The sequence below is a fragment of the Macaca thibetana genome, chromosome 11 (genome assembly GCF_024542745.1).
Source record: "Macaca thibetana thibetana isolate TM-01 chromosome 11, ASM2454274v1, whole genome shotgun sequence".
Lineage (NCBI taxonomy): Eukaryota > Metazoa > Chordata > Mammalia > Primates > Cercopithecidae > Macaca > Macaca thibetana.
The window spans coordinates 125424759-125448587 of NC_065588.1; the positions used below are offsets into that span (position 1 = coordinate 125424759).

The window sequence follows — 23829 nt, forward strand, 5'->3', positions numbered from 1 at the left end:
TCAATTCTATTATTGGGATCATCCACTTTCAAGTGTTTTCTAATCCAAAACTCTGCAAACAAAGACTGTAGTATAAGGACTAGGAGATTAGCTCATGCCTGAGAGGGGAGCATTACATGACAGGTGCAGGCTGGGAAAGTGGGAAGGCGCTTTGTGCCTCTTGGCAAGTCCAGTGTGGCACTCCTGCCTCCTCTGAACATGGTCACAGCCGCTGCTGGTGCACGAAGGCAGGGCAGGCCTGGTAGCTCATCCTGCTGAGGGAGAGTGTGCAGAAAAGGCTCTGGATCCAGAAGGGAAGCAGTCAGAACAATAGCCCATTTGGGCTGGAGGGATTCCAGCTGCCCACATGAAGATGATCCCTTTTCATGGGGCACAAAGAACTAATGACCTGCAACCACCATGTTTTGTTGTTAAGCGAGCTTCACCCAAATTCCTATGTTCTAAGAAATAATGTTTATCTACCTCTAATGAGGGAGAACATACTACTTTCAAAGGTCCCCTCTAACAGTCCCCTTTGTAAGCCATTGTATCCACATACAAACACATGCACCACACACATACAACACACAATACATTCACAACACATACACATATACATGTACACAGGTGCCTATACAACACAAACATACATACAACACAAAATACTGACACAAGACAGACATGCATATACACACATGCATAAAGCAAAAACATACATACATGACACACATACAAAGACCCACACCACACATATATGTATACACACGACATACATAGATACATGTAATGCATACATACATACAACACAATATATTCACAACACATATACATGCATACAGGTGCCTATATAACACAAGCACACATGCAACACACACAACACAAAACAAGCAACACAAAATACGGACATAAGACACACATATGCATACACATAGACACACAAAGCAAAAACATATGTACACAACACATATAGACACAACACATGTATACATATGCACACACACAACACATACATAGACACATGCAATACACACATACAACACACAGAAACACACAACACACTCTATTAGCTCACACTGGTTCCAAATAAAGTAAAAGAAAATTGTGACTGACATCCCCATGAATTCTCTGTTTCTGCCTTGAGCTGAACAATGAATGGTCTGGAAGCGATATCCCGCCACGGGCTCCCCACTCAGCAGGTCTGTCACGCTCTGCTCCATCAGGACCTTGGCAGCAGGCTGTGCACCTGCTCTGAGCCTGCACGTGCCCTTATGCCCTCATGGAAGCAGGAAGGATGTGGAGAGCACAGGTGACCACCTGCATGCACCTGCACTGTGGTGGATGAGGGGCGGGCCTTTCCTCCAGGGCTCCTGCCCCTTAGTGGCTTCTCATTTTTACATGTTGCAATCCTTATGTATATTTGTATTTATTTTTTTCATCTCTGCATGAGGGGGCTGGGAAACATGAGGCAGAGCAGTCACCTGCTTCATAAGAGCCCTTTGCAGACGGAGAAACACCTGATATGTGATCCCACTCTATTGTGCCACCTGCCTGGCATGGGACCCGCCTGGCGTGGTGCCTGCCTGGTGTGTGATCCACTTGGTGTGGGACCCCTGCTGAAGTGTGTCTCAAACCCTCCTCCATACCTGTTTTGGCCTCTGCAGAAGTTCCTGAGCCACTGCAGTGGCAAAGATGGCTCTGTTGCTTCCTGGGCTGAGCTGCAAGGAGAGCGACAGTCCTGTCACCAGCTGCACCCCGAGGTCTGTGATGGTCACCTTCTCGTCCAGCACGGTGATGGTCTTTTCAGCGAGGATGGTGTCTGACAGAGGAGACAGGATCTGGAGGGCGGAAGCGACATGACAAGGAAAGGCTTTCTGTGGTCCAGGCACTGCCTCCAGTTGCAGGAGGAAGTGCCAGGTGTTCAGGCAGTGACAGGGCAACGTGTGAGCCAGAAAGAATGAGAACAGGTCTTTCCCACTCACACCGCCTTCAAAATCACATATTTTGCTTGAGAAAATGAAAGGATTTTTTGCGTAAAGCAAGGTGGTGTCAAGTAGTTGGCAGGCAGGGCTTGGCCCCTCCCCACACTCCACACATCAGCTCCATTTCCCACCATGCTCCATCCTGGACAGGAGGAACTGACATTTTCATTCGACTATTAACTTTATGATTTTTCTACATCACAGATCGTCTCTTTACTCTTTAGTGTGTATTTTGTTTAAAAGTATTTATTTTACTAAAATTTGTTTTTTCAAAAGCCTTTCTATCACCAGCGAACAATGGGTTGGGTGTACTGGTTACATATTGACGGCTTTCTCTCTTGCACACGAAAACCAATGTGCAACTGGAAGGTGGATCCTGCTGGTCCATCTCAATCATGTGTGTCACTGGAGGCCACACTGTACACTTTGGGAAACACAGCGTATGATGCCTGATGATGTGGAATATCGTCGGGCATATTCTGATAAACGTAGGTTCTGAGTGTCTATGCCTGACGCCAACAACCCAAAGCCTCATTTCTCCTGTGGACACCTGGAATGACCTGGAAAATGAGGCTTATGTGCAGTTTAGACCCTGGACAGGAAATCCTGCTTTTTAAAAATTTTTTTTTTATTTTTTTATTTTTTTATTTTTAGTAGAGACAGGGTTTCACCGTGTTAGCCAGGATGGTCTCGATCTCCTGACTTCGTGATCCACCTGCCTCGGCCTCCCAAAGTGCTGGGATTAATCCTGCTTTTGAGGAACGTCTGTGGAATCACCTCTTCCTCCTCTCACCCTTCGTCCCAACGATAAAGAGCTGTCTCAGATGCCTCGCGGCCCGGTGTAACGCAACCTTCTGGAAGGGAAGGGCTTCATTCTCTGTTCTCCTGCTTTCTCGACCTCTTTCTCTTTTCAAGTTTTTGGTGATATTTATGATGTATGTCAAGACAGCAGTTTTCCTAGGACCCTTTAAGACCAGGAATCAAAGCTCCATACTTCTATCCGAACACCACCTTCACTTTCCGGTCCGATTGGGACAATTTAAATGGCAGCGAGCAGGAGAGATGCGTCCCCAGAAGAAAGTGGACTAGTGAATTTATGACTCAGGAGGACGCAGTGAGAAAAAAGAAAAAAAGAACCAAGGCTCGCAGGAGTAGATGCCTCACCAAAATAATGTTCACGTTTAACGTGTGCGAAGCTGGCCCACTTCCTCTTCCCCGACACCTGATTTCAGAACGGTATGTCTTTTCCCCTTTGCACTTCAATTGTCACTTAAGGGAAGATAATACCAAATTCTCATCTCACTGTGAGTTTCTGGACATCAGTTTCAGTTTAGCCTATAGATTTATGATAGGGATTCAGGTCTTTCAACTTCTTAGTCAATTATGGAGGTTGCAAGCTCTCATCTATGAGGCAGATATGTTTTGTCTGACATAAGTCATATTTTAAGGTAGAATTAATGATCATCATTTAGCGAGCTGGAAGATTTCATATAAAAACATAGACTTCCAGCTTTTCTAGAAAATTGGAACATATGGCCGCAGTGGACTTGCATTTCTTCTTGGCAGCTTTTGGCTGTAAGAGCTTGCCCCTTTTCCACAGGCCCCACCACTCCCTGTTGTCTCTCTAACCCTCAGAGGAAAATCAGCTGCTGTCTTTCAGCACACACCCAGCCTACTCTCCTCACTGACGGTAGCTTCTCAGCTTTTAGAGATCATTAGAGCGTGTGACTCCTGGTCTACAGCCCAAACCCATTTATTTTCCTCCTTGGATAAAATGAAGTTTTTAGATATACCAGCCAATTTTCTAGAATGGATATGTTTTAAATCTTCCATGATCCAATCTAGTCTCAGTTATGATGATTCCTCATGCACAGCTGTTTTCGAAGCCTCACAGATTGCCTGATAAGACAATCGCGTTGCCTGCAGAGGGGGCAGCTGCTGGGGAATACACTTTTCCTTTGGCTACGATGTACACTATTTGGGTGATGGCTACGCTAACAAGGCAGACACGCAATATGTCCAGGTAACAAAACTGCACTTGCACCCCTTACATGTATACAGAAAGAAAACAAACTCCTGCTTTGTTCTCAGCTGGGAGGTAAATGACCAAACCCTTACAAGCCTCCCAGAACACTGTTTTGTAAAAGTGTTTGTTTCAAAACCTGAGTGTTGTGGCTGGTCCTCTCCATCACCCGCTCCCCAGCAGAAGGGGCCCACGAGACAAATGGAGGCATAATAACTTCATTCCTTCCTTCAGCACATGTCTGAGTTATTCAGGTTCTCATCAGGCTGCCGGCTGTGACTCGGTAGAGGCGGCCACAATATCCTGAAGCCATGGGAAGGTTTAGGTGACCACGCTCGGCGGCGGAAAGTGGCTCAGCAGGAAGTTGCTGGCCGTGCCTGTGATTCAGATCACAGGAGCTCACCTCAAAAGCTTGTTTACCAAGATAGTAATGCCCACCACGGCTTGGGCAAAATAGTGTGTTTCAAGCATGACCCACCGTGGGAGTCAGCCCAGAGTTTCTCACCTAGAAGTAATATGGGAGGAATTTCGAGATTCTCATCACATCATTACATGACTTGTATTGTGGTTTTGTTTGAGACGGGATCTCGTTTCATCACCCAGGTTGGAGTGCAGTGGCACGATCTCAGCTCACTGCAACCTCTGCTTCCCAGGCCCAAGCAATCCTCCCACCTCAGCCTCCAGGAGCTGGGACCACAGGCACGCACCACCACACTCGGGTAAATTTTTGTATTTTTGGTAGAGATGGGGTTTTGCCATGTTACCCAGGCTAATCTCAAACTACTGAGCTCAGGTGATCTGCCCGCCTCGGCCTCCCAAAGTGCTGGGATTACGAGCGTGAGCCACTGCACCCAGCCAACATCACTTGTATTGTTTACTTGACAATTTCTTTGAATTTAGCCATCCTAAAAATAGATACCATTCCCAGCAATGACAAACAGCTGGTTTCTCCTCTGGGCGGAGCAGAGGTGGGAAGACGGAGAGATCTTGCTTTGGGGATTTTTATTTTTTTACCTGAATGGTGGTCATCCCAAGTTCCTGTCCCATCAGGATCTGTCCACCTTGCAGCTTGGCAATCCTGGGCTCCTCCACCTGCATGAAGTCATTTATCAGCTCTGTGATGTCCACTTGCCAGTCTGAGCCCAGCAGGTGGGCCAGGTGTCCCCCAGGGCCGGCCGCCTCAGCCACAAACTGCGTCAGGACCCGCACCATGGCATGCTGGTACTGCAGGGTGCAGCCGCGGCCCCTCCGCTCATCGTCTTCCTCTTCCTCACTGTCCCCAGCAGGCCTGTGAAAGAGGCAGTACAGTTTGCAGACAGTTACTTGTTGGTTCTCTGTAAGGGGCTGTGTGTGGAGCCTGGTGGGGGCTGCAGAGGTAAGGAGACCATGAGACTTCAAGGAGTTTACATCCAGACATGCAGAGGTGAACCTGACATACTAACTACTGCTCTGGCATGACCAGTCCCATCAGCAAGGCCGGTGCAGCCAGCAGAATGTAAGGTGTTCCCAGTGGCCCCCACCTCCTGGTGTCTACTTTGTGTAAACCTCTCCCCTTGAGTGTGGGCTGGACCTAGTTTCTTTCGTCCAATGAAAAAGTTAGGGCAAAAGTGATTGGGTGGTCACTTTCTTGGCTAGACTTGAAAAGCCTGTGACTTCTGTCTTGCTTGTGTTTTCTTTCCTTGGTTCTTTGCACTTGCTCACTCTGATGAAGCGAGCTGCATGCTGTGAGCCAATCTGTAGAGATTTCCAGCCAGCTAGAAACTGAGAGTGAACTCTGGCCAGCACCAGCGAGGAAATGAGACCAGCCAGCACCCGCGCGAGTGAGCCTGCACGTAGATCCTTCCCCACGTGAGCCTTGAGACGGGACCCCAGGCCCACTGACACCTGGGCTGCAGCCTGTAAGAGCCCCTGCTCAGAAGACCCAGCTCAGCCATGCCTGGATTCCAGATCCACGGAAACTGTTCAATAAACATGCTGTTCTTTCTCTTTTTGAGATAGGGTCTTGCTCTGTCATCCAGGCTGGAGTGCAGTGGTGCAATTTCAGCTCACTGCAGCCTTGAACTCCTGGACTCAAGCAATCCTTCCACTCCAGCCTCCTGAATAGCTTGGACTATGGTGCAAGCCACCATGCCCGGCTAATTTTTAAAATTTTGTGTAGAGATGTGGTCTCGCTATGTTGCCCAGGCTGGTCTCAAACTCCTGGGCTTAAGCCATCCGCCTGCCTCGGCCTCCCAAAGTGCTGGGACTTACAGGCCTGAGTCACCGTGCCTGGTCGGCATGTTGTTCTTGTAAGCCACATTAACTTTGGGGATAATTTTTAACCCACTAAGCTTTGGGATAAGCCACTATGTTAGGCAGAATGGATAGAGCTAACACGACAAGGCCAGGGATGAACGGTGTGGTTCTGTAACCCAGCACACAAAGCAGGTGAATATGTAACCCAAGGTGAGGTCAAATGTGATAAGAAAGGCAGAGAGGGCCAGGATGCTTGGAAGGAGACAGATGTCAGCTGCTCCCTCAACATCTGGTCCCTTCTGTGCAGTCGGCCCTTTGATGGCACCGTCTCGGTCTCCATCAGAACAGCAGCTGTTCCCTCTCACACTCACCCCGCTGCCATGTCTGAACCAGGCAGCTGTGACAGCGTATGGGATGTACTGCGGTGAGACTCAACCAGGTCTCTGGTGAATCTTCCCCTACAGTTTCTTCCCTCTGCAGCACCAACCGTCACCCTCTTAATCCACGCCCTCAACTCAACACCAGAAACCCCAGCGACTGAGAAAGAATCATTGCTGAAGCCAGTTCCCAACTGTCCCTGAGACCCACAGCCTTCGTCCTTGAAGCATCCCCTCTCCCAGGGGTCATGGGACCAAACGAATGAGTTTGCAAGGGAGGGAATATAAGTTATCCCTCAGATGACCACCAATTCTCCACCCCCTGCCGAGTACACAGACTCCAGGCATATTTCCTTGTCTCATAGCGCATATACTTTTAGCAATCAACATGTCGTTATACCTGAATTCTTATACACGGTTTCTCTGAGATGACAAAGTCTGTGAGTGAAGAGCCTGAGCTCCTACCACTGTCTTTACATGGTACTCACGTGGTTCCCAATGGTAGATGGTGGAGACTCCTGGGGCTCTACCAAGCACCATTGGAGTAATGTATCAGACACTCAGTGGACAAGGCTCAGACCTCATTTCACCAAGGCAGAGAGCTCAGAGCTTCTGGACTGGAGCACAGAGAGGCAGCTCAGGTCAGGCTGACCCTGTCAGATGTCCTTCCAGGGAACATCTGCTGCCTTCTTCTTTCCAGCATCAATTTTCCCTCCTCCTAGAATTTGTCCATTCATTCAGCCTTGGTGCACCTCTTCATCTAGCTCCTCTGGCTCTAGTTAGGGGAGTCTAGCTACTCAGTATGTTCCAGGGCCTTGGCTACAGTAACTAGGTAAGGGAGGCCACAAAATCCCAGTGAGGATAAGACTTAAATCCAGGACTTTGCTGGAACTAGTGGGAAGGAGAGGAGGCACTTCCTGCTGGAGTTGCAGAGAAGAAAGGATGAAAGCCTGGAACCTCCCAAAAAACACTGATAGAGAATGAAGCCAACACAGAGCAAATCAAAGCTGAGCGGTGGAGGAAGACTTGGTCCTTAGGGTACCATCTGCATCCTCAGACCCAGTCATGCCCGAATTTGCCACCCTGTACACTTCTTAGCCTGTCATGGAGTTTGAGGGGCACACCCACCTCCTGCTGGAGACGATGGGCACTCGCCAGCCCTTGATCTGATTGAGCTCGGTGTCTGAGACCTCTATCTGCAGCGGAAGTCGGGGCACCCACACCGTCATCTCTAGGGGGCTGCTCAGGTGCTGGTAGGTGAAGTTCACCATCACGTTCACCTTGCCTTTCATTTCCTTCCCATTGACAAAGACGTAGTCACATCTGTCAGAAACCTGTGAAGAGGTGAGAGAGAAAAGGGGAGGGGAAGGTGAGCTTTCATCCCATTGCATGGCCCAAGGAGGAGGAAAGGGAAGCACCCTGGCTGGTAGAGGTCACTTACTATGGGGAGGAGGTCCTAGTATGAAGCAGATATTGGCTGTTGCTTTTGAGTATAGCAGACGCTGTTATGATAGGTGCTCTCTGACTACCCAGGCTTCCTGGGGTCCCTGTGGCTAGGTTGGTGGACTCCTCCCCAGGGGCTGCGTGTGTGTTGCCGACAGCTCCTGCCACATCTTCCATAGCAGACTGCCCTTAGGCGAGTGGAGCTGTGTCCCTCAGAGTTACCTGGGAGTTATGTCCTGCTCACCCCACTTCTCTGCCCAGTGACTACCTGGGAGGGTGAGAAGCCCAGGCTGTTTGCCTCAAGAAGGGACCCACACACAGCACAGCTCATTCTTAAGAGCTGCTCAGGGAGCTGACTGTATTGCACCGGAAGCCGACCTTGCTTGGCCCCTCCTCTTCCGCTCTTACTCTTTTCACTCCCACGTGGGTGGATCCTGCGAACGTCCTCAACAGAGCATGCGCAGACCACTTTCCCCCGCAGGCACGGGGTGGATTCTGCAGAGTTCCCTAGAGGGGCTCCATGGGGTTCCACAGAAGTCGCTCACCAGGCGCGCCAGCTCAGTGATGCCCCTCCTGCTGCTTTTCCGAAATGTGTCCTGTCTTGCTGCTCATTCCCTCGTTGTGCATCCAGAGATCATTCCCCAAATAAACCGCCTACTCTGAAGGGCACATCACAGGTTCCGCTTTTCAGGGAATCCAAACGTGGATTCGTTTCATCCTCAGAACAACCACAGCGCTCGGCACCACTGCCGTTCTCACATTCCAGATGAGGAAGCCGGGAGCGGGGGAGCCTGCCTATGTTCCTCTGCCAGGAAGGGCAGAGCCAGGATTCAGCCCTGGGAGTCTGGCCCCAGAGCCCAGGCTCTCAACTTCTGCCTGGTGCAAGGTGGCTCCTCCATGCCAGCGCTGATGGGAAGAACCAAGTTCAATGGAAGGACTTTGTTCTCTTGTCTTGTCTCCTAGCTTTCCTGGGGGAAGGCAATGAGTCCTTTAGTTTTCATCCTAAACAAGAACTGGGACGTGTCTTTGGGGGAGTGTGGGAGCCTAAATCATAGCTCCCAAAGATATCCACATCCTCATCCTTGGAATCTGTAAACGTTATCTTACTCATCAAAAGGGACTTTGTGGGTGTGACCAAATTAAGCATCTTTTCCCCTCCCAGCTTTATTGGTAAATAAGTACTTGGCAGACAAAACTGCATCAATCTAGGGTGTACCACATGATGTTCTGATACACATGTATACTGTGAAATAATTACAAATCAAGTTAGCTCACACATCCATCACCTCACATAGTCACGTGTGTGTGTGTGTGTAAGATATTTCTTAAAATTTGTATATATTTAGGGGGTACACGTGGAGTTTTGTCACATGGATATATTGCACAGTGGTGAAATCCAGGCTTCTAGTGTAAACATCACCCAAATAATGTACACTGTACCCGTTAAGTAATTTCTCATTCCTCAACCCCTTCTAGCCTCCAACCCTTCTGAACATCCAGTGTCTATTATTCCACGCTCTTGTCCATGTGTCCACTGTATTTAGCTCCCACTTATAAGTGAGACATGTGGTATTTGACTTTCTGCTTTTGAGTTGATTCACTTAAAATAATGACCTCTAGTTCCATTCATGTTGCTGCAAAAGAGGTGACTTCATTCTTCTTTATAACTGAAAAATATTTTATTCCATGTAAATATATTGTATATTCATATATTGTATATATAGTATATTGCATATTTATTGTATTATATATACACAATATAATACACAACATATAATATATAATATGTAATACAAAATTGTATTATATACAAAATTACTGTATTATATATACAATATATAGTATGTTTATATATAGTATTATATACATTGTATATAAATGTGAATTATATATTTATGTACATTGTATATAAATGTTATGAAAATGTAGTGTGTGTCTAAATTATGAGTGCAGGTGTTTTCTCAATGTACTGATCTTTTTTCCTTTGGGTAGATACTGGTAGTGGGATTGCTGTAGAGAATTTTAGTTCCTTGAGAATTCTCCATACTGTTTTCCATAATTAATTTTCCATACTATGTTATATTCCCATCAATAGTGTGTAAGTGTGAGAACATGGAAGACCCACTGCCTTTGCAAATCCTAAGTCTACCATACGGTATTATTAACTAGAGTAGTCACGCTATACATTAGGACCCCATCATGTATTCACCAGCATAACTGAAACTTTCTGTCCTTTGACCAACCTCTCTCCATTTCCCCCATTTCCCAGCTCCTGGAAACCCCCATTCGACTCTGTTTCTATGAGTTGGGCTTTTCCCCACATATAAGCAATATCATGCAGGATCTGCCCTTCTGTGTCCGTTCTAGTTCACTTAGCATCATGTCCTCCAGGTTCATCCACGTTGTTGCAAATGCTAAGATTGTCTTCTATTTTAAGGCTGAATAGTATTCCACCGTGTAGAGACACCACATTTGCTTTATCCGTTCATTCACTGAGAGACACTTAGGTTGTTTCCATGTCTTGGCTGTTACCAGTATTTAAATTAAGGGTCTTGAGATAGGGAGAGCATCCTAGATTACTTGGGTGGGCCCTAAATGGAGCTGACTGTGCTTATAAGAGGGAGGCAGGGAGAGATTTGACTGCAGTGGGAGAAGCAGGTCCTGTGACCACAGAAACAAGACCCTGGAAGATGGAGGCAGAGACCAAGGAAGGAAGGAGGCAGCTCTGGGGGCTGGAAAATGCAAGGAAGCATGTTCCCCACTAGAACCTCCGGAGGGAGGGCAGCCCTACCAACACCTTGATGTCGGCCCAGTGAAGCTGATTTCAGACTTTCGACCTTCAGAACTGGAAGAGAATACATGGGTGTCCATTGTCTCACAAAGCTGCTGGGTTTGTGGTGTGATGATTTGTTATCACAGCTGCAGAAAACGAATTCCCGGAGGGAGTGGAGGACACACCCCAGAGCCCTGGATAATCCTCCCTGACTGGGGTGTCCTCCCGACCGGGGCGTCTTCCCTGACCGGGGTGTCCTCCCTGACCGGGGCGTCTTCCCTGACCGGGGTGTCCTCCCTGACCGGGGCGTCTTCCCTGACCGGGGTGTCCTCCCTGACCGGGGCGTCTTCTCTGACCGGGGTGTCCTTTCTGACCGGGGCGTCCTCCCTGACCGGGGTGTCCTCCCTGACCGGGGTGTCCTCCCTGACCGGGGTGTCCTGACCGGGGTGTCTTCCCTGACCGGGGCGTCCTCCCTGACCGGGGCGTCCTCCCTGACCGGGGCGTCCTCCCTGACCGGGGCGTCCTCCCTGACCGGGGCGTCCTCCCTGACCGGGGCGTCCTCCCTGACCGGGGCGTCCTCCCTGACCCGGGCGTCCTCCCTGACCGGGGCGTCCTCCCTGACCGGGGCGTCCTCCCTGACCGGGGCGTTCTTCCTGACCGGGGCGTCCTCCTGACCGGGGCGTCCTCCCTGACCGGGGCGTTCCTCCCTGACCGGGGCGTTCTCCCTGACCGGGGTGTCCTCCCTGACCGGGGTGTCCTGACCGGGGTGTCCTCCCTGACCGGGGTGTCCTCTCTGATCGGGGCATCCTCCCTGACCGGGGCGTCCTCCCTGACCGGGGTGTCCTCCCTGACCGGGGCGTCTTCCCTGACCGGGGTGTCCTCCCTGACCGGGGCGTCCTCCCTGACCGGGGCGTCCTCCCTGACCGGGGCGTCCTCCCTGACCGGGGCGTCCTCCCTGACCGGGGCGTTCTCCCTGACCGGGGCGTCCTCCCTGACCGGGGTGTCCTGACCGGGGTGTCCTCCCTGACCGGGGCGTCCTCTCTGATCGGGGCATCCTCCCTGACGGGGGCGTCCTCCCTGACCGGGGTGTCCTCCCTGACCGGGGTGTCCTCCCTGACCGGGGCGTCTTCCCTGACCGGGGTGTCCTCCCTGACCGGGGCGTCTTCCCTGACTGGGGTGTCCTCCCTGACCGGGGTGTCCTCCCTGACCGGGGTGTCCTGACCGGGGTGTCCTCCCTGACCGGGGCATCTTCCCTGACCGGGGTGTCCTCCCTGACCGGGGCGTCTTCCCTGACCGGGGTGTCCTCCCTGACCGGGGTGTCCTCCCTGACCGGGGTGTCCTGACCGGGGTGTCCTCCCTGACCGGGGCGTCCTCCCTGACCGGGGCGTCTTCCCTGACCGGGGTGTCCTCCCTGACCGGGGTGTCCTCTCTGATGGGGGTGTCCTCCCTGACCGGGGCATCTTCCCTGACCGGGGTGTCCTCCCTGACCAAGGCGTCCTCCCTGACCGGGGTGTCCTCCCTGACCGGGGCGTCCTCCCTGACCAAGGCATCCTCCCTGACCGGGGTGTCCTCCCTGACCGGGGTGTCCTCCCTGACCGGGGTGTCCTGACCGGGGTGTCCTCCCTGACCGGGGCGTCTTCCCTGACCGGGGCGTCCTCCCTGACCGGGGCGTCCTCCCTGACCGGGGTGTCCTCCCTGACCGGGGTGTCCTGACCGGGGTGTCCTCCCTGACCGGGGCGTCCTCCCTGACCGGGGCGTCCTCCCTGACCGGGGCGTCCTCTCTGACCGGGGCGTCTTCCCTGACCGGGGCGTCCTCCCTGACCGGGGTGTCCTCCCTGACCGGGGTGTCCTCCCTGACCGGGGCGTCTTCCCTGACCGGGGTGTCCTCTCTGACCGGGGCGTCCTCCCTGACCGGGGCGTCCTCCCTGACCGGGGCGTCTTCCCTGACCGGGGTGTCCTCCCTGACCGGGGCGTCTTCCCTGACCGGGGCGTCATCCCTGACTGGGGCATCCTCCCTGACGGGGGCATCTTCCCTGACCGGGGTGTCCTCCCTGACCGGGGTGTCCTCCCTGACGGGGGCCTTGCTGGTTAAGCTTAGAGGGGGACATGTGGCGCTGAGGAGAAACATGGGCCCAGGTCCGGTTATGAGTGGGAGCTGCTTGTGTCTTCAGTATCTGCCACCAGCAAAAGTCCTTAAATCTGATTAAAAAGCTGAATGGCACGAGCTCCGGTGGCTAATCCTCTGTGGCCTGGCCACAGTTCTCCTCGCTTCAGGGGCCAGGGTGTCTTTAATAGGAGGCTTGTTCTCTCTTAAGTCTTCATTTCTAACTCAGACTGAATCCTCATAGGTGAGCTGACTTCTCAAAAGAAAGAAAAGGGCTGGGCGCAGGCTCACACCTATAATCCCAGCACTTTGGGAGGCCGAAGAGGAAGGATCACCTGAGGTCAGGAGTTTGAGACCAGCCTAGCCAACATGGCAAAACCCCGTCTCTACTAAAAATATTAAAAAAAATAGCCAGGCATGGTGGCATGCACCTGTAGTCCTAGCTACTCGGAAGGCTGAGGCAGGAGAATTGCTTTAACCCAGGAGGTGGAAGTTGCAGTGAGCCAAGATGGTGCCATTGCACTCCAGCCTGGGTGACAGAGTGAGACCCTGTCTCAAAAAGAAAAAAAAAAGACAATAAAACCGGTTGCAGAATGGAGAAAATTGAGTCAACATTCAAAACTTTTATGATTTCACCTTAGAAATTTAGATTTCTAGTATCGCTTGAGAATTCGGACACTGGTGAAATGGAGCCTCCAATCTGACTTGGCCCTGATGGGGCAGAGTGGTGTTGAGGGTTCCAGTCCTTCCTATCCCACAGTGTCTTTTTGACTCTAGAGTTGACCAGCTTTATTTATGGTCTATCTCACCACTCTTCTAATAGAGAAATGTTTCTCTCGAGTCATGTCTCCACCCAAAAGTGGAGAAAACAGAAAGGGAGGGAGCCTGTGTTTCCAAGATAATTCAGAAAGAGCACATTGTTTTATGAGATGGAAGAAAATTCCTGTGTGTCTCCTAGGCAAAAATAGAATGTCATTGTCTAATGAACACAACTGAAGATGCCGTTATGATTTTCCATCAGGCTGGTCTCTGAAGACCTTACCTATGCTTACCTGGGCTCTGGGGATCTTACCTAAGCTCACCTGGGCTCTGGGGACCTTACTTCAGTTCACCTGGGCTCTGGGGACCTTACTTATCCTCACCTAGGCTCTGGGAACCTTATCTATCCTCACCTGGGCTCTGGAGACCTTACCTATCCTCACCTGGGCTCTGGGGACCTTACCTAAGCTGACCTGGGCTCTGGGGACCTCACCTAAGCTCACCAGGGATCTGGGGACCTTACCTATCTTCACCTGGGCTCTGGAGACCTTACCTAAGCTCACTTGGGCTCTGGGAACCTTACCTATGCTCACCTGGGCTCTAGGAACCTTACCTATCCTCACCTAGGCTCTGGGGACCTTACCTATCCTCACTTGGGCTCTGGAGATATTACCTAAGTTCACCTAGGCTCTGGGGACCTTACCTATCCTCATCTGGGCTCTGGAGACCTTACCTAAGCTCCCCTAGGCTCTTGGGACCCAGGTTCCTGAGCCTAGGTGAGCTTAGGAAGACACAAGCCTACTCCCCCATCAGTGGACCTGGCCCCAACTCCATCCTGGTCTGGAGAGACAACCTGAGATGTGTTCCTGCAACAGCTGGATGGAGCAGAACTTCTTCCAGCATATTCTGACATCCATCCTTCCCTTCATAGCTCTGTTCATTGTATTAGATTGCTAGACACTCCAAACTTCCCCTCTGGGAGATGAACTGGAGAAATGTAACGGTCTAGGTGAGCCGGCAAGACCTGTTCATTACTTCTTGTTAAAATATGACTAACTGTACATGTCATATAATTTATTAACTACCACTTTACAATGCTGATGGTTTGAAGGGATGATCTATTAAAATTCTTGAACTTCTTTCATAATCCATTTCCAGCCAGTCGCACTGTTCCGTTATGGGGATACAGTTAATATTTCTGGCTCTAGTGTGCATAATCCGGCATTTATGTGAATTTAATGCCATTTCCTTCTTTTCTGTTTAAATGCTGTATGAATTTAAATCTTATTTAAATATCACCAACATTCTTGGTTAAATTTATGTTCTTCTAATATTTCTCTCTTTCCTTTTTTTTTTTTTTTTTCAAGAGCTAAAGCTACGGATGTTGAAATTCTGTCTTTTTTTCCCCCTCAAACTTGGCAGGAGTAGACATCCTATGGGAATGCTTGCATCCAATTTCCAAGTTAGGTAGTGCCTTTTTGTACTTAGTCTTGGTCTTGGATTAAAGATGTGGATCACCTGAGGTCAGGAATTTGTGACCAGCCTGGCCAACATGGTGAAACCCCATATCTACTAAAAAATACAAAAAAATTAGCCAGCTGTGGTGGCGGCGCCTGTAATCCCAGCTACTTGGGAGGCTAAGGCAGGAGAATCGCTTGAACTCAGTAGGCGGAGGTTGCAGTGAGCTGAGACTCATGTCACTGCACTCCAGCCTGGGCAACAAGAGTGAAACTATGCCTCAAAAAAAAAAAACAAAAAACAAAAAACAAACCCAAACAAACAAAAAACAAAAAACAAAGATAACATTAATAATAGTGGTAACAATAATAGTAGTGACTAATATTCATTGTTTGCTACATGCAAGGTACTGTACTGAGTGTCGAGAACTTATTCCACTTAATCCTCACAACATATCTATTAGATTGGTACCCTTACCCCTATTTTCCAGATAAGAAAATTGAAGCTCAGTGTCCTGTAGCCAGTGCCACACTGGGCTAATTAATCAGAGGAGAACTTTAGCTCATTATACTAGGCTATTTATTGGAAAACAACTTTCCCTAACTCAGGTGTATCTGTTAATGAACAACACACACTTTTCTGCCAAGAAATAAGCAAATTTTAAATGGACGCCCTGGAGGACACACTGGACACAGTTTTAAATGGACGCCCTGGAGGACACGGTGGACACAGTTTTAAATGGATGCCCTGGAGGACACACTGGACACAGTTTTAAATGGACGCCCTGGAGGACACGGTGGACACAGTTTTAAATGGACGCCCTGGAGGACACGGTGGACACAGTTTTAAATGGACGCCCTGGAGGACACGGTGGACACGGTTTTAAATGGACGCCCTGGAGGACACGCTGGACATGGTTTTAAATGGACGCCCTGGAGGACACGGTGGACACAGTTTTAAATGGACGCCCTGGAGGACACAGTGGACACAGTTTTAAATGGATGCCCTGGAGGACACGCTGGACACAGTTTTAAATGGACGCCCTGGAGGACACGCTGGACACGGTTTTAAATGGACGCCCTTGGAGGATACGCTGGACACGGTTTTAGATGGACGCCCTGGAGGACACGGTGGACACAGTTTTAAATGGATGCCCTGGAGGACACAGTGGACACAGTTTTAAATGGACGCCCTGGAGGACACGGTGGACACAGTTTTAAATGGACGCCCTGGAGGACATGCTGGACATGGTTTTAAATGGACGCCCTGGAGGAGGACATGCTACAGCCGGGAGCAGGGACATGCCACAGATGGGTTTCGGGTCAGCAGGGATGCTCCATGTGCAGAGGGAAAAAGAGGCAACTTGAGCCTATTGTGGGCTGAATTTGGTTCCTTCCCTAAATTCCAATGAATCTGACTGTATTTGGAGGCAGGGTCTTTATAGGGGTGGTTAAGTAAAAATGAGGTCACTAACATGGGCCCCTAACACAATATGCCTGCTGTCCTTTTTTCTTTGAGACAGAGTCTCACTCTGTCACCCAGGCTGGAGTGAAGTGATGCAATCTTGGCTCACTGCAACCTCCGCCTCCTGGGTTCAAGTGATTCTCCTGCCTCAGCCTCCCAAGTAGCTGGAACTACAGGTGAGCATCACCATGCCCGGCTAATTTTTGTATTTTTAGTAGAGACAGGGTTTTGCCATGTTGGCCAGGCTGGTCTCAAACTCCTGACCTCAGGTGATCTGCTTGCCTTGGCCTCCCAAAGTGCTGGGATTACAGGCGTGAGCCACCGCGCTCGGCCTGGTTTCCTTTTAAGAAGAAGAGATTGGGGCATCAGGGCACTCAGAGCAGAGAGGCACCAGGGATGCACAGGGGAATGGTCATGGGGGAACACCGTGAGAAGCAGCCACCCACAGGCCAGGGAGACACCAAACCTGCAGACACCTAATCTCTGACTTCTAGCATCTGCAACTGTGAGAAAATGAAGCTCTGTTGTGTAAGCCACCTGCTCCTTGGTATTTTTTTTTATGGGAACCCTAGGAAACTGCAATCAACTATGCAGACAAATATAGTCAGCCGTTCAGTCCCTAGAGCCTGCTTTCCTATTCCAGGAGGAAGTTGCCAGCCTGCATTGCATGGAGAGGAGGCTAGCTGGAAACTCAGGGGAGAGCCAGCGCGCAGTGAGGGCTTCACAGATCAGAGGTGTTAAACCTGCCATCGAGGACAACTGTCTACCTGGCAGCCTTCCCAGCTGTGCACATGCACTGAGTTGTTTGATTTTGACAATAACCCAGCAAGGTAGGCATTACCACAATCCCCATTGTGCAGATGAGAAATTGAGGCACGAGGAGATTAGGTGACTTGCTGAAGTTCACACAGTTAGGATGCCTTGGGTCTGGGATTGGAATCCAAGCCGTTCCGGGTCCAGAGTCGGCCCTCATATCCCTCGCATGCCACAGTGCGATCGTGAGGTCTCTAGGGAGCAGAGGCTGAGACAGAAGGCCCATTAGGCCGTAATATCTGTGAAGGAGGAAGGGAAGGACCCAGGAAGGCAGCGGGAGCTCTTGGATCAAGAGGAAGACTCAACAACATTTCTGCCAGCTCACCGGAGGGGTCTGGAGCAAAGACTGCATGCGTGGGGAGGAGCCCCACTTTGGTGAAAGTGGTCACACCCTTGAACCACCACCATCTTTGTTAATAGCTGGGGCTACCCGAAAAAGAGCAGGACTCAGCTCAAAACACAGGAACCCCCAAGCAGCTAAGCGCTGCTACCAGCATTCCTTGAGGCTGAGCGACAGTGCTTTCCAGAAGAAAGTCTGAGTCTCTTTCCCTGTCAGCCACAGTGGACCTCTTAGTTATGACACGGAACGGGGATATTCTGGTGTTTCTGGAATCATCTATACCAGAAGATTCCGTATATAGTCTATATTCTATAGCCTATTTTCTTCTAAAATCAGAAATTCAAATTCCCAGGAAGCTCTGTTATTTTAAAATGAAAACAGAACATTTTTACACAACCTCAAATTTCCACTTTCAGTCCCTTCCTGGGTCAGAGGAAATAATGCATTCAGTGAATGTTCTCTTTTCTTTGTCCTCAAAACTGTCCACCATGTGGCCTGGGTCATAAGATCTCAGTTGTCTTCTCACAGTCACTGATGAGCAGTCTGATAGAAAATTATTTTAAAAACAATCCAACCAAGTCGCTCTTGCCATGTGCCAGGCACTGGTCCTGGCCAGCATTTCTCTGCCCCTGCCCTGTCCACATTTAGGGCTGGAGAGTTCTTTGCTGTAGGAGGCTGTCCAGGGCAGTGTAGGCTGCTGAATGGCACCCCTGGCCTCCACCTCCCGATGCCAGTAGCATCCCTCTCTCCAGCGGTGATGACCAACAGTGTCTCCAGACATTGCTAAAGAACCCCTGGGCAGCAAGAGCACCCCCGGTTGAGAACCACTATTCTCAGTCCTGTTTGTAAATGTATTCGTTCAAGCCCCATGACACAGCTTTTATGACTCTCTATTAGACAGATGAGGGGACTCTGTAAATGAATGGACATGCTTCTGTATTTTTCTTTTTCGTTCTTATAAAAACAAACATAAAAATTTATGAACACTTACATCACCTATATCCATGGAAGAAACTTAGGAATGAGGAACTCCAAGAGATGACTAAAATTCGAGTGTAGGTAGCATCTTCCACAAAGAACAACAATTTTATAGAGAAATGACAGGAGAAAGGAAATAGCCTTGGGCCTCCGATGATTGAGAAACTACAGAAAGGTAAATATTTGGGAGAAACTAATGGAGAAAGGTTTGTTTGCAGATTTTTTTCTGTGTCAACTCTGGGCTAATCATCGTGTAGCGTCATCTCCAGTAAAGGAGAGTTTATATCGTCCATTTAGGTATAAAAGGAGAGGGTAGAGAGAGCTTTTCCTACCTTTGTTTCTTGTTAATTCCCTTTAACTCAACATAATTCTTATGGCAAAAACACATACTTTTGAGTGACATGCTGATTTCCCTCAAGTTGAAAGCTTGTATTGCAAACAAAAACCGCATATGCAGAAGTGTTTAATTTTAATAAACTCCAGGTGATCAATTCTTTCTTTCATGGATTGCACCTTTGGTGTTGTATCTGAAAAGTCATCACCAAACACGATGATATCTAGACTTTCTCCTATGTTATTTTCTAGGAATTTTATCGTTTTTGCATTTTTACATTCAGTTCTGTGGCCCACTTTCAGTTAGTTTTTGTGAGGATGCAACCCAGAAGAATAATATCAGAGGACTGACATGACTCAAGTTCAAGACTGCCTGGAAAGCCGTAATAGCCAAGACAATGTGGTATTGCTGAAAGAACAGATAAATTGATGAATAGGGCAGAAAAGAGAGCCCAGAAACAGACCTGCATAAATGTAGTCAACTGACCTTTGACAAAGGAGTAACGGCAACTCAATGGAGCCAAAGTCTTTTGACAGCCTTTTCAGTAAGTGGTGCTGGAACAACTGGGCATCAAAATTCGTAACAATGGTAGTAATGATGATGATGAAATGGATCACAGAGCTTGCATTCTCATGTATTTTGCTTTTTCAAACCATGCAGTGTGACAAATGTCCTTGTGCCTACCTACTGTGCACAGATGCCTGTTTTTCTAGGCTCTCTACCAAGAAGCAAGTCTTACAATAAGATAAAGCAGTATTTTAATTCCACTAACTCCACTGTTCTTCACAGCAGCCCTGTGAGGTTGGTGTTATTACATCTCCTTTTCTTCTGGATAAAGAACGTTGAGACTCTGGGAGGTGAACGTACGCGGCAGACTGCGTTTTCCAAGGCCACAACAGTCTCTCCTGCCTGCTCATGTCCTCCCCAAAGTGACCTTATTACATCCCACTGAAGAGGTGGAGTCTAATGCCCTCGCCTTGAATCTGGGCTGGCCTTAGTGAGTTGCCTGTGTTGGGGCTCAGAAACTGACATCTCAAAATATGCTCCCTTGACATGCTGAACTGAAGAAGCAGCCTCAAGGTCTCTCTGACCTTCCAACCATCACCCTCCTACCCTCTCTCAATCCTCTGTCTCCCTTAAAGTACAGGATAAAGTTCTCTGATGTTCCCTTTTCTGCCTAAAGTCTGCACCCCACAGGAAGAAAATAATAGCCTCTGGTGCTTTCCCTGAGTTTTTATCTACTGAATTCATATTGCAGGAAGAAAGATGGAAATCTGTGAACACAGCTGGACAGACCTTTGTCACAAAGCATTTCCTGAGGGGCGGAGCAAGATGGCAGAATAGGAACAGCTCCAGTCTCCAGCTCCCAGCGCGAGTGACACAGAAGACAGGTGATTTCTGCATTATCAACTGAGGTACTGGGTTCATCTCACTGGGGAGTGCCGGACAATCGGTGCTGGTCAGCTGCTGCAGCCCGACCAGCGAGAGCTGAAGCAGGGCGAGGCATTGCCTCACCTGGGAAGCGCAAAGGGTGAAGGGAATCCCTTTTCCTAGCCAGGGGAACAGAGACACACAACACCTTGAAAATCGGGTAACTCCCACCCCAATACTGGGCTTTAAGCAAACGGGCACACCAGGAGATTATATCCCACACCTGGCCGGGAGGGTCCCACGCCCACAGAGCCTTCCTCATTGCTAGCACAGCAGTCTGTGATCTAACCGCAAGGCAGCAGCGAGGCTGGGGGAGGGGCGCCCGCCATTGCTGAGGCTTAAGTAGGTAAACAAAGCCCTGGGAAGATCGAACTGGGTGGAGCTCACAGCAGCTCAAGGAGGCCTGCCAGTCTCTGTAGACTCCACCTCTGGGGACAGGGCACAGCTAAACAACAACAACAACAACAACAACAAAGCAGCAGAAACCTCTGCAGATGCAAGCAACTCTGTCTGACAGCTTTCAAGAGAGCGGTGGATCTCCCAACACGGAGGTTAAGATCTGAGAATGGACAGACTGCCTGCTTAAGTGGGTCCCTGACCCCTGAGTAGCCTAACCGGGAGACATCCTCACCTAGGGGCAGACCGACACCCCACACCTCACACGGTGGAGTACACCCCTGAGAGGAAGCTTCCAAAGCAAGAATCAGACAGGTACGCTTGCTGTTCAGCAGTATTCTATCTTCTGCAGCCTCTGCTGCTGACACCCAGGCAAACAGGGTCTGGAATGGACCTCAAGCAATCTCCAACAGACCTACAGCTGAGGGTCCTGACTGTTAGAAGGAAAACTATCAAACAGGAAGGACACCTACACCAAAACCCCATCAGTACATCACCATCATCAAAGACCAGAGGCAGATAAAACCACAAAGATGGGGAAAAAGCAGGGCAGAAAAGCTGGAAATTCAAAAAATAAGAGCGCATCTCCCCCTCCAAAGGAACGCAGCTCATCGCCAGCAACGGATCAAAGCAGGATGGAGAATGACTTTGACGAGATGAGAGAAGAAGGCTTCAGTCCATCAAACTTCTCAGAGCTAAAGGAGGAATTACGTACCCAGCGCAAAGGAACTAAAAAGCTTGAAAAAAGAGTGGAAGAATTGATAACCAGAATAATTAATGCAGAGAAGGCCATAAACGAACGGACAGAGATGAAAACCATGACACAAGAAATAAGTGACAAATGCACAAGCTTCAGTAACCGACTCGATCAACTGGAAGGAAGAGTATCAGCGATTGAGGATCAAATGAATGAAATGAAGCAAGAGGAGAAATCTAAAGAAAAAAGAAGAAAAAGAAATGAACAAAGCCTGCAAGAAGTATGGGATTATGTAAAAAGACCAAATCTACGTCTGATTGGGGTGCCTGAAAGTGAGGGGGAAATTGGAACCAAGTTGGAAATCACTCTTCAGGATATCATCCAGGAGAACTTCCCCAACCTAGTAGGGCAGGCCAAAGTTCAAATTCAGAAAATACAGAGAATGCCACAAAGATACTCCTCCAGAAGAGCAACTCCAAGACACGTAATTGCCAGATTCACCAAAGTTGAAATGAAGGAAAAAATCTTAAGGGCAGCCAGAGAGAAAGGTCGGGTTACCCACAAAGGGAAGCCCATCAGAATAACAGCAGATCTCTCGGCAGAAACTCTACAAGCCAGAAGAGAGTGGGGGCCAATATTCAACATTCTTAAAGAAAAGAATTTTAAACCCAGAATTTCATATCCAGCCAAACTAAGTTTCATAAGTGAAGGAGAAATAAAATCCTTTACAGATAAGCAAATGCTTAGAGATTTTGTCACCACCAGGCCTGCCCTTACAAGAGACCCTGAAGGAAGCACTAAATATGGAAAGGAACAACCGGTACCAGCCATTGCAAAAACATGCCAAAATGTAAAGACCACCGAGGCTAGGAAGAAACTCCATCAACTAACGAGCAAAATAACCAGTTAATATCATAATGGCAGGATCAAGTTCACACATAACAATATTAACCTTAAATGTAAATGGACTAAATGCTCCAATTAAAAGACACAGACTGGCAAACTGGATAAAGAGTCAAGACCCATCAGTCTGCTGTATTCAGGAGACCCATCTCACATGCAGAGACATGCATAGGCTCAAAATAAAGGGATGGAGGAAGATCTACCAAGCAAATGGAGAACAAAAAAAAAGCAGGGGTTGCAATCCTAGTCTCTGATAAAACAGACTTTAAGCCATCAAAGATCAAAACAGACAAAGAAGGCCATTACATAATGGTAAAGGGATCAATTCAACAGGAAGAGCTAACTATCCTAAATATATATGCACCCAATACAGGAGCACCCAGATTCATAAAGCAAGTCCTTAGAGACTTACAAAGAGACTTAGACTCCCATACAATAATAATGGGAGACTTCAACACCCCACTGTCAACATTAGACAGATCAACGAGACAGAAAGTTAACAAGGATATCCAGGAATTGAATTCATCTCTGCAGCAAGCAGACCTAATAGACATCTACAGAACTCTCCACCACAAATCAACAGAATATACATTCTTCTCAGCACCACATCACACTTATTCCAAAATTGACCACATAATTGGAAGTAAAGCACTCCTCAGCAAATGTACAAGAATACAAATTATAACAAACTGTCTCTCAGACCACAGTGCAATCAAACTAGAACTCAGGACTAAGAAACTCAATCAAAACCGCTCAACTACATGGAAACTGAATAACCTGCTCCTGAATGACTACTGGGTACATAACGAAATGAAGGCAGAAATAAAGACGTTCTTTGAAACCAATGAGAACAAAGATACAACATACCAGAATCTCTGGGACACATTTAAAGCAGTGTGTAGAGGGAAATTTATAGCACTAAATGCCCACAAGAGAAAGCTGGAAAGATCTAAAATTGACACTCTAACATCACAATTAAAAGAACTAGAGGGCCGGGCGCGGTGGCTCACGCCTGTAATCCCAGCACTTTGGGAGGCCGAGGCGGGCGGATCACAAGGTCAGGAGATCGAGACCATGGTGAAACCCCGTCTCTACTAAAAATACAAAAAATTAGCCGGGCGCGGTGGCGGGCGCCTGTAGTCCCAGCTACTCAGGAGGCTGAGGCAGGAGAACGGCGTAAACCCAGGAGGCGGAGCTTGCAGTGAGCCGAGATCGCGCCACTGCACTCCAGCCTGGGCAACAGAGGGAGACTCCGTATCAAAAAACAAAAACAAAAACAAAACAAAAAAAAAGAACTAGAGAAGCAAGAGCAAACACATTCAAAAGCTAGCAGAAGGCAAGAA

The 23829-nt window shown here is 48.9% G+C and overlaps 1 protein-coding gene and 1 pseudogene across 1 annotated transcript in view; both read right to left on the minus strand.

Moving 5' to 3' along the window:
* Positions 1–23829, minus strand: part of LOC126930551 (protein FAM133B-like) — a 1157570-nt pseudogene that overhangs the window by 77736 nt on the left and 1056005 nt on the right.
* TMEM132D (transmembrane protein 132D) overlaps positions 1–23829 on the minus strand; it is an 840394-nt gene that overhangs the window by 5291 nt on the left and 811274 nt on the right. The window contains exons 6-8 of the mRNA XM_050747678.1: positions 7722–7927; positions 4996–5269; positions 1623–1814 (exon numbers count right to left, since the gene is read on the minus strand). Of these exons, the coding sequence (XP_050603635.1) occupies positions 1623–1814; positions 4996–5269; positions 7722–7927 (672 nt within the window). The remainder of the gene's footprint in view (positions 1–1622; positions 1815–4995; positions 5270–7721; positions 7928–23829) is intronic.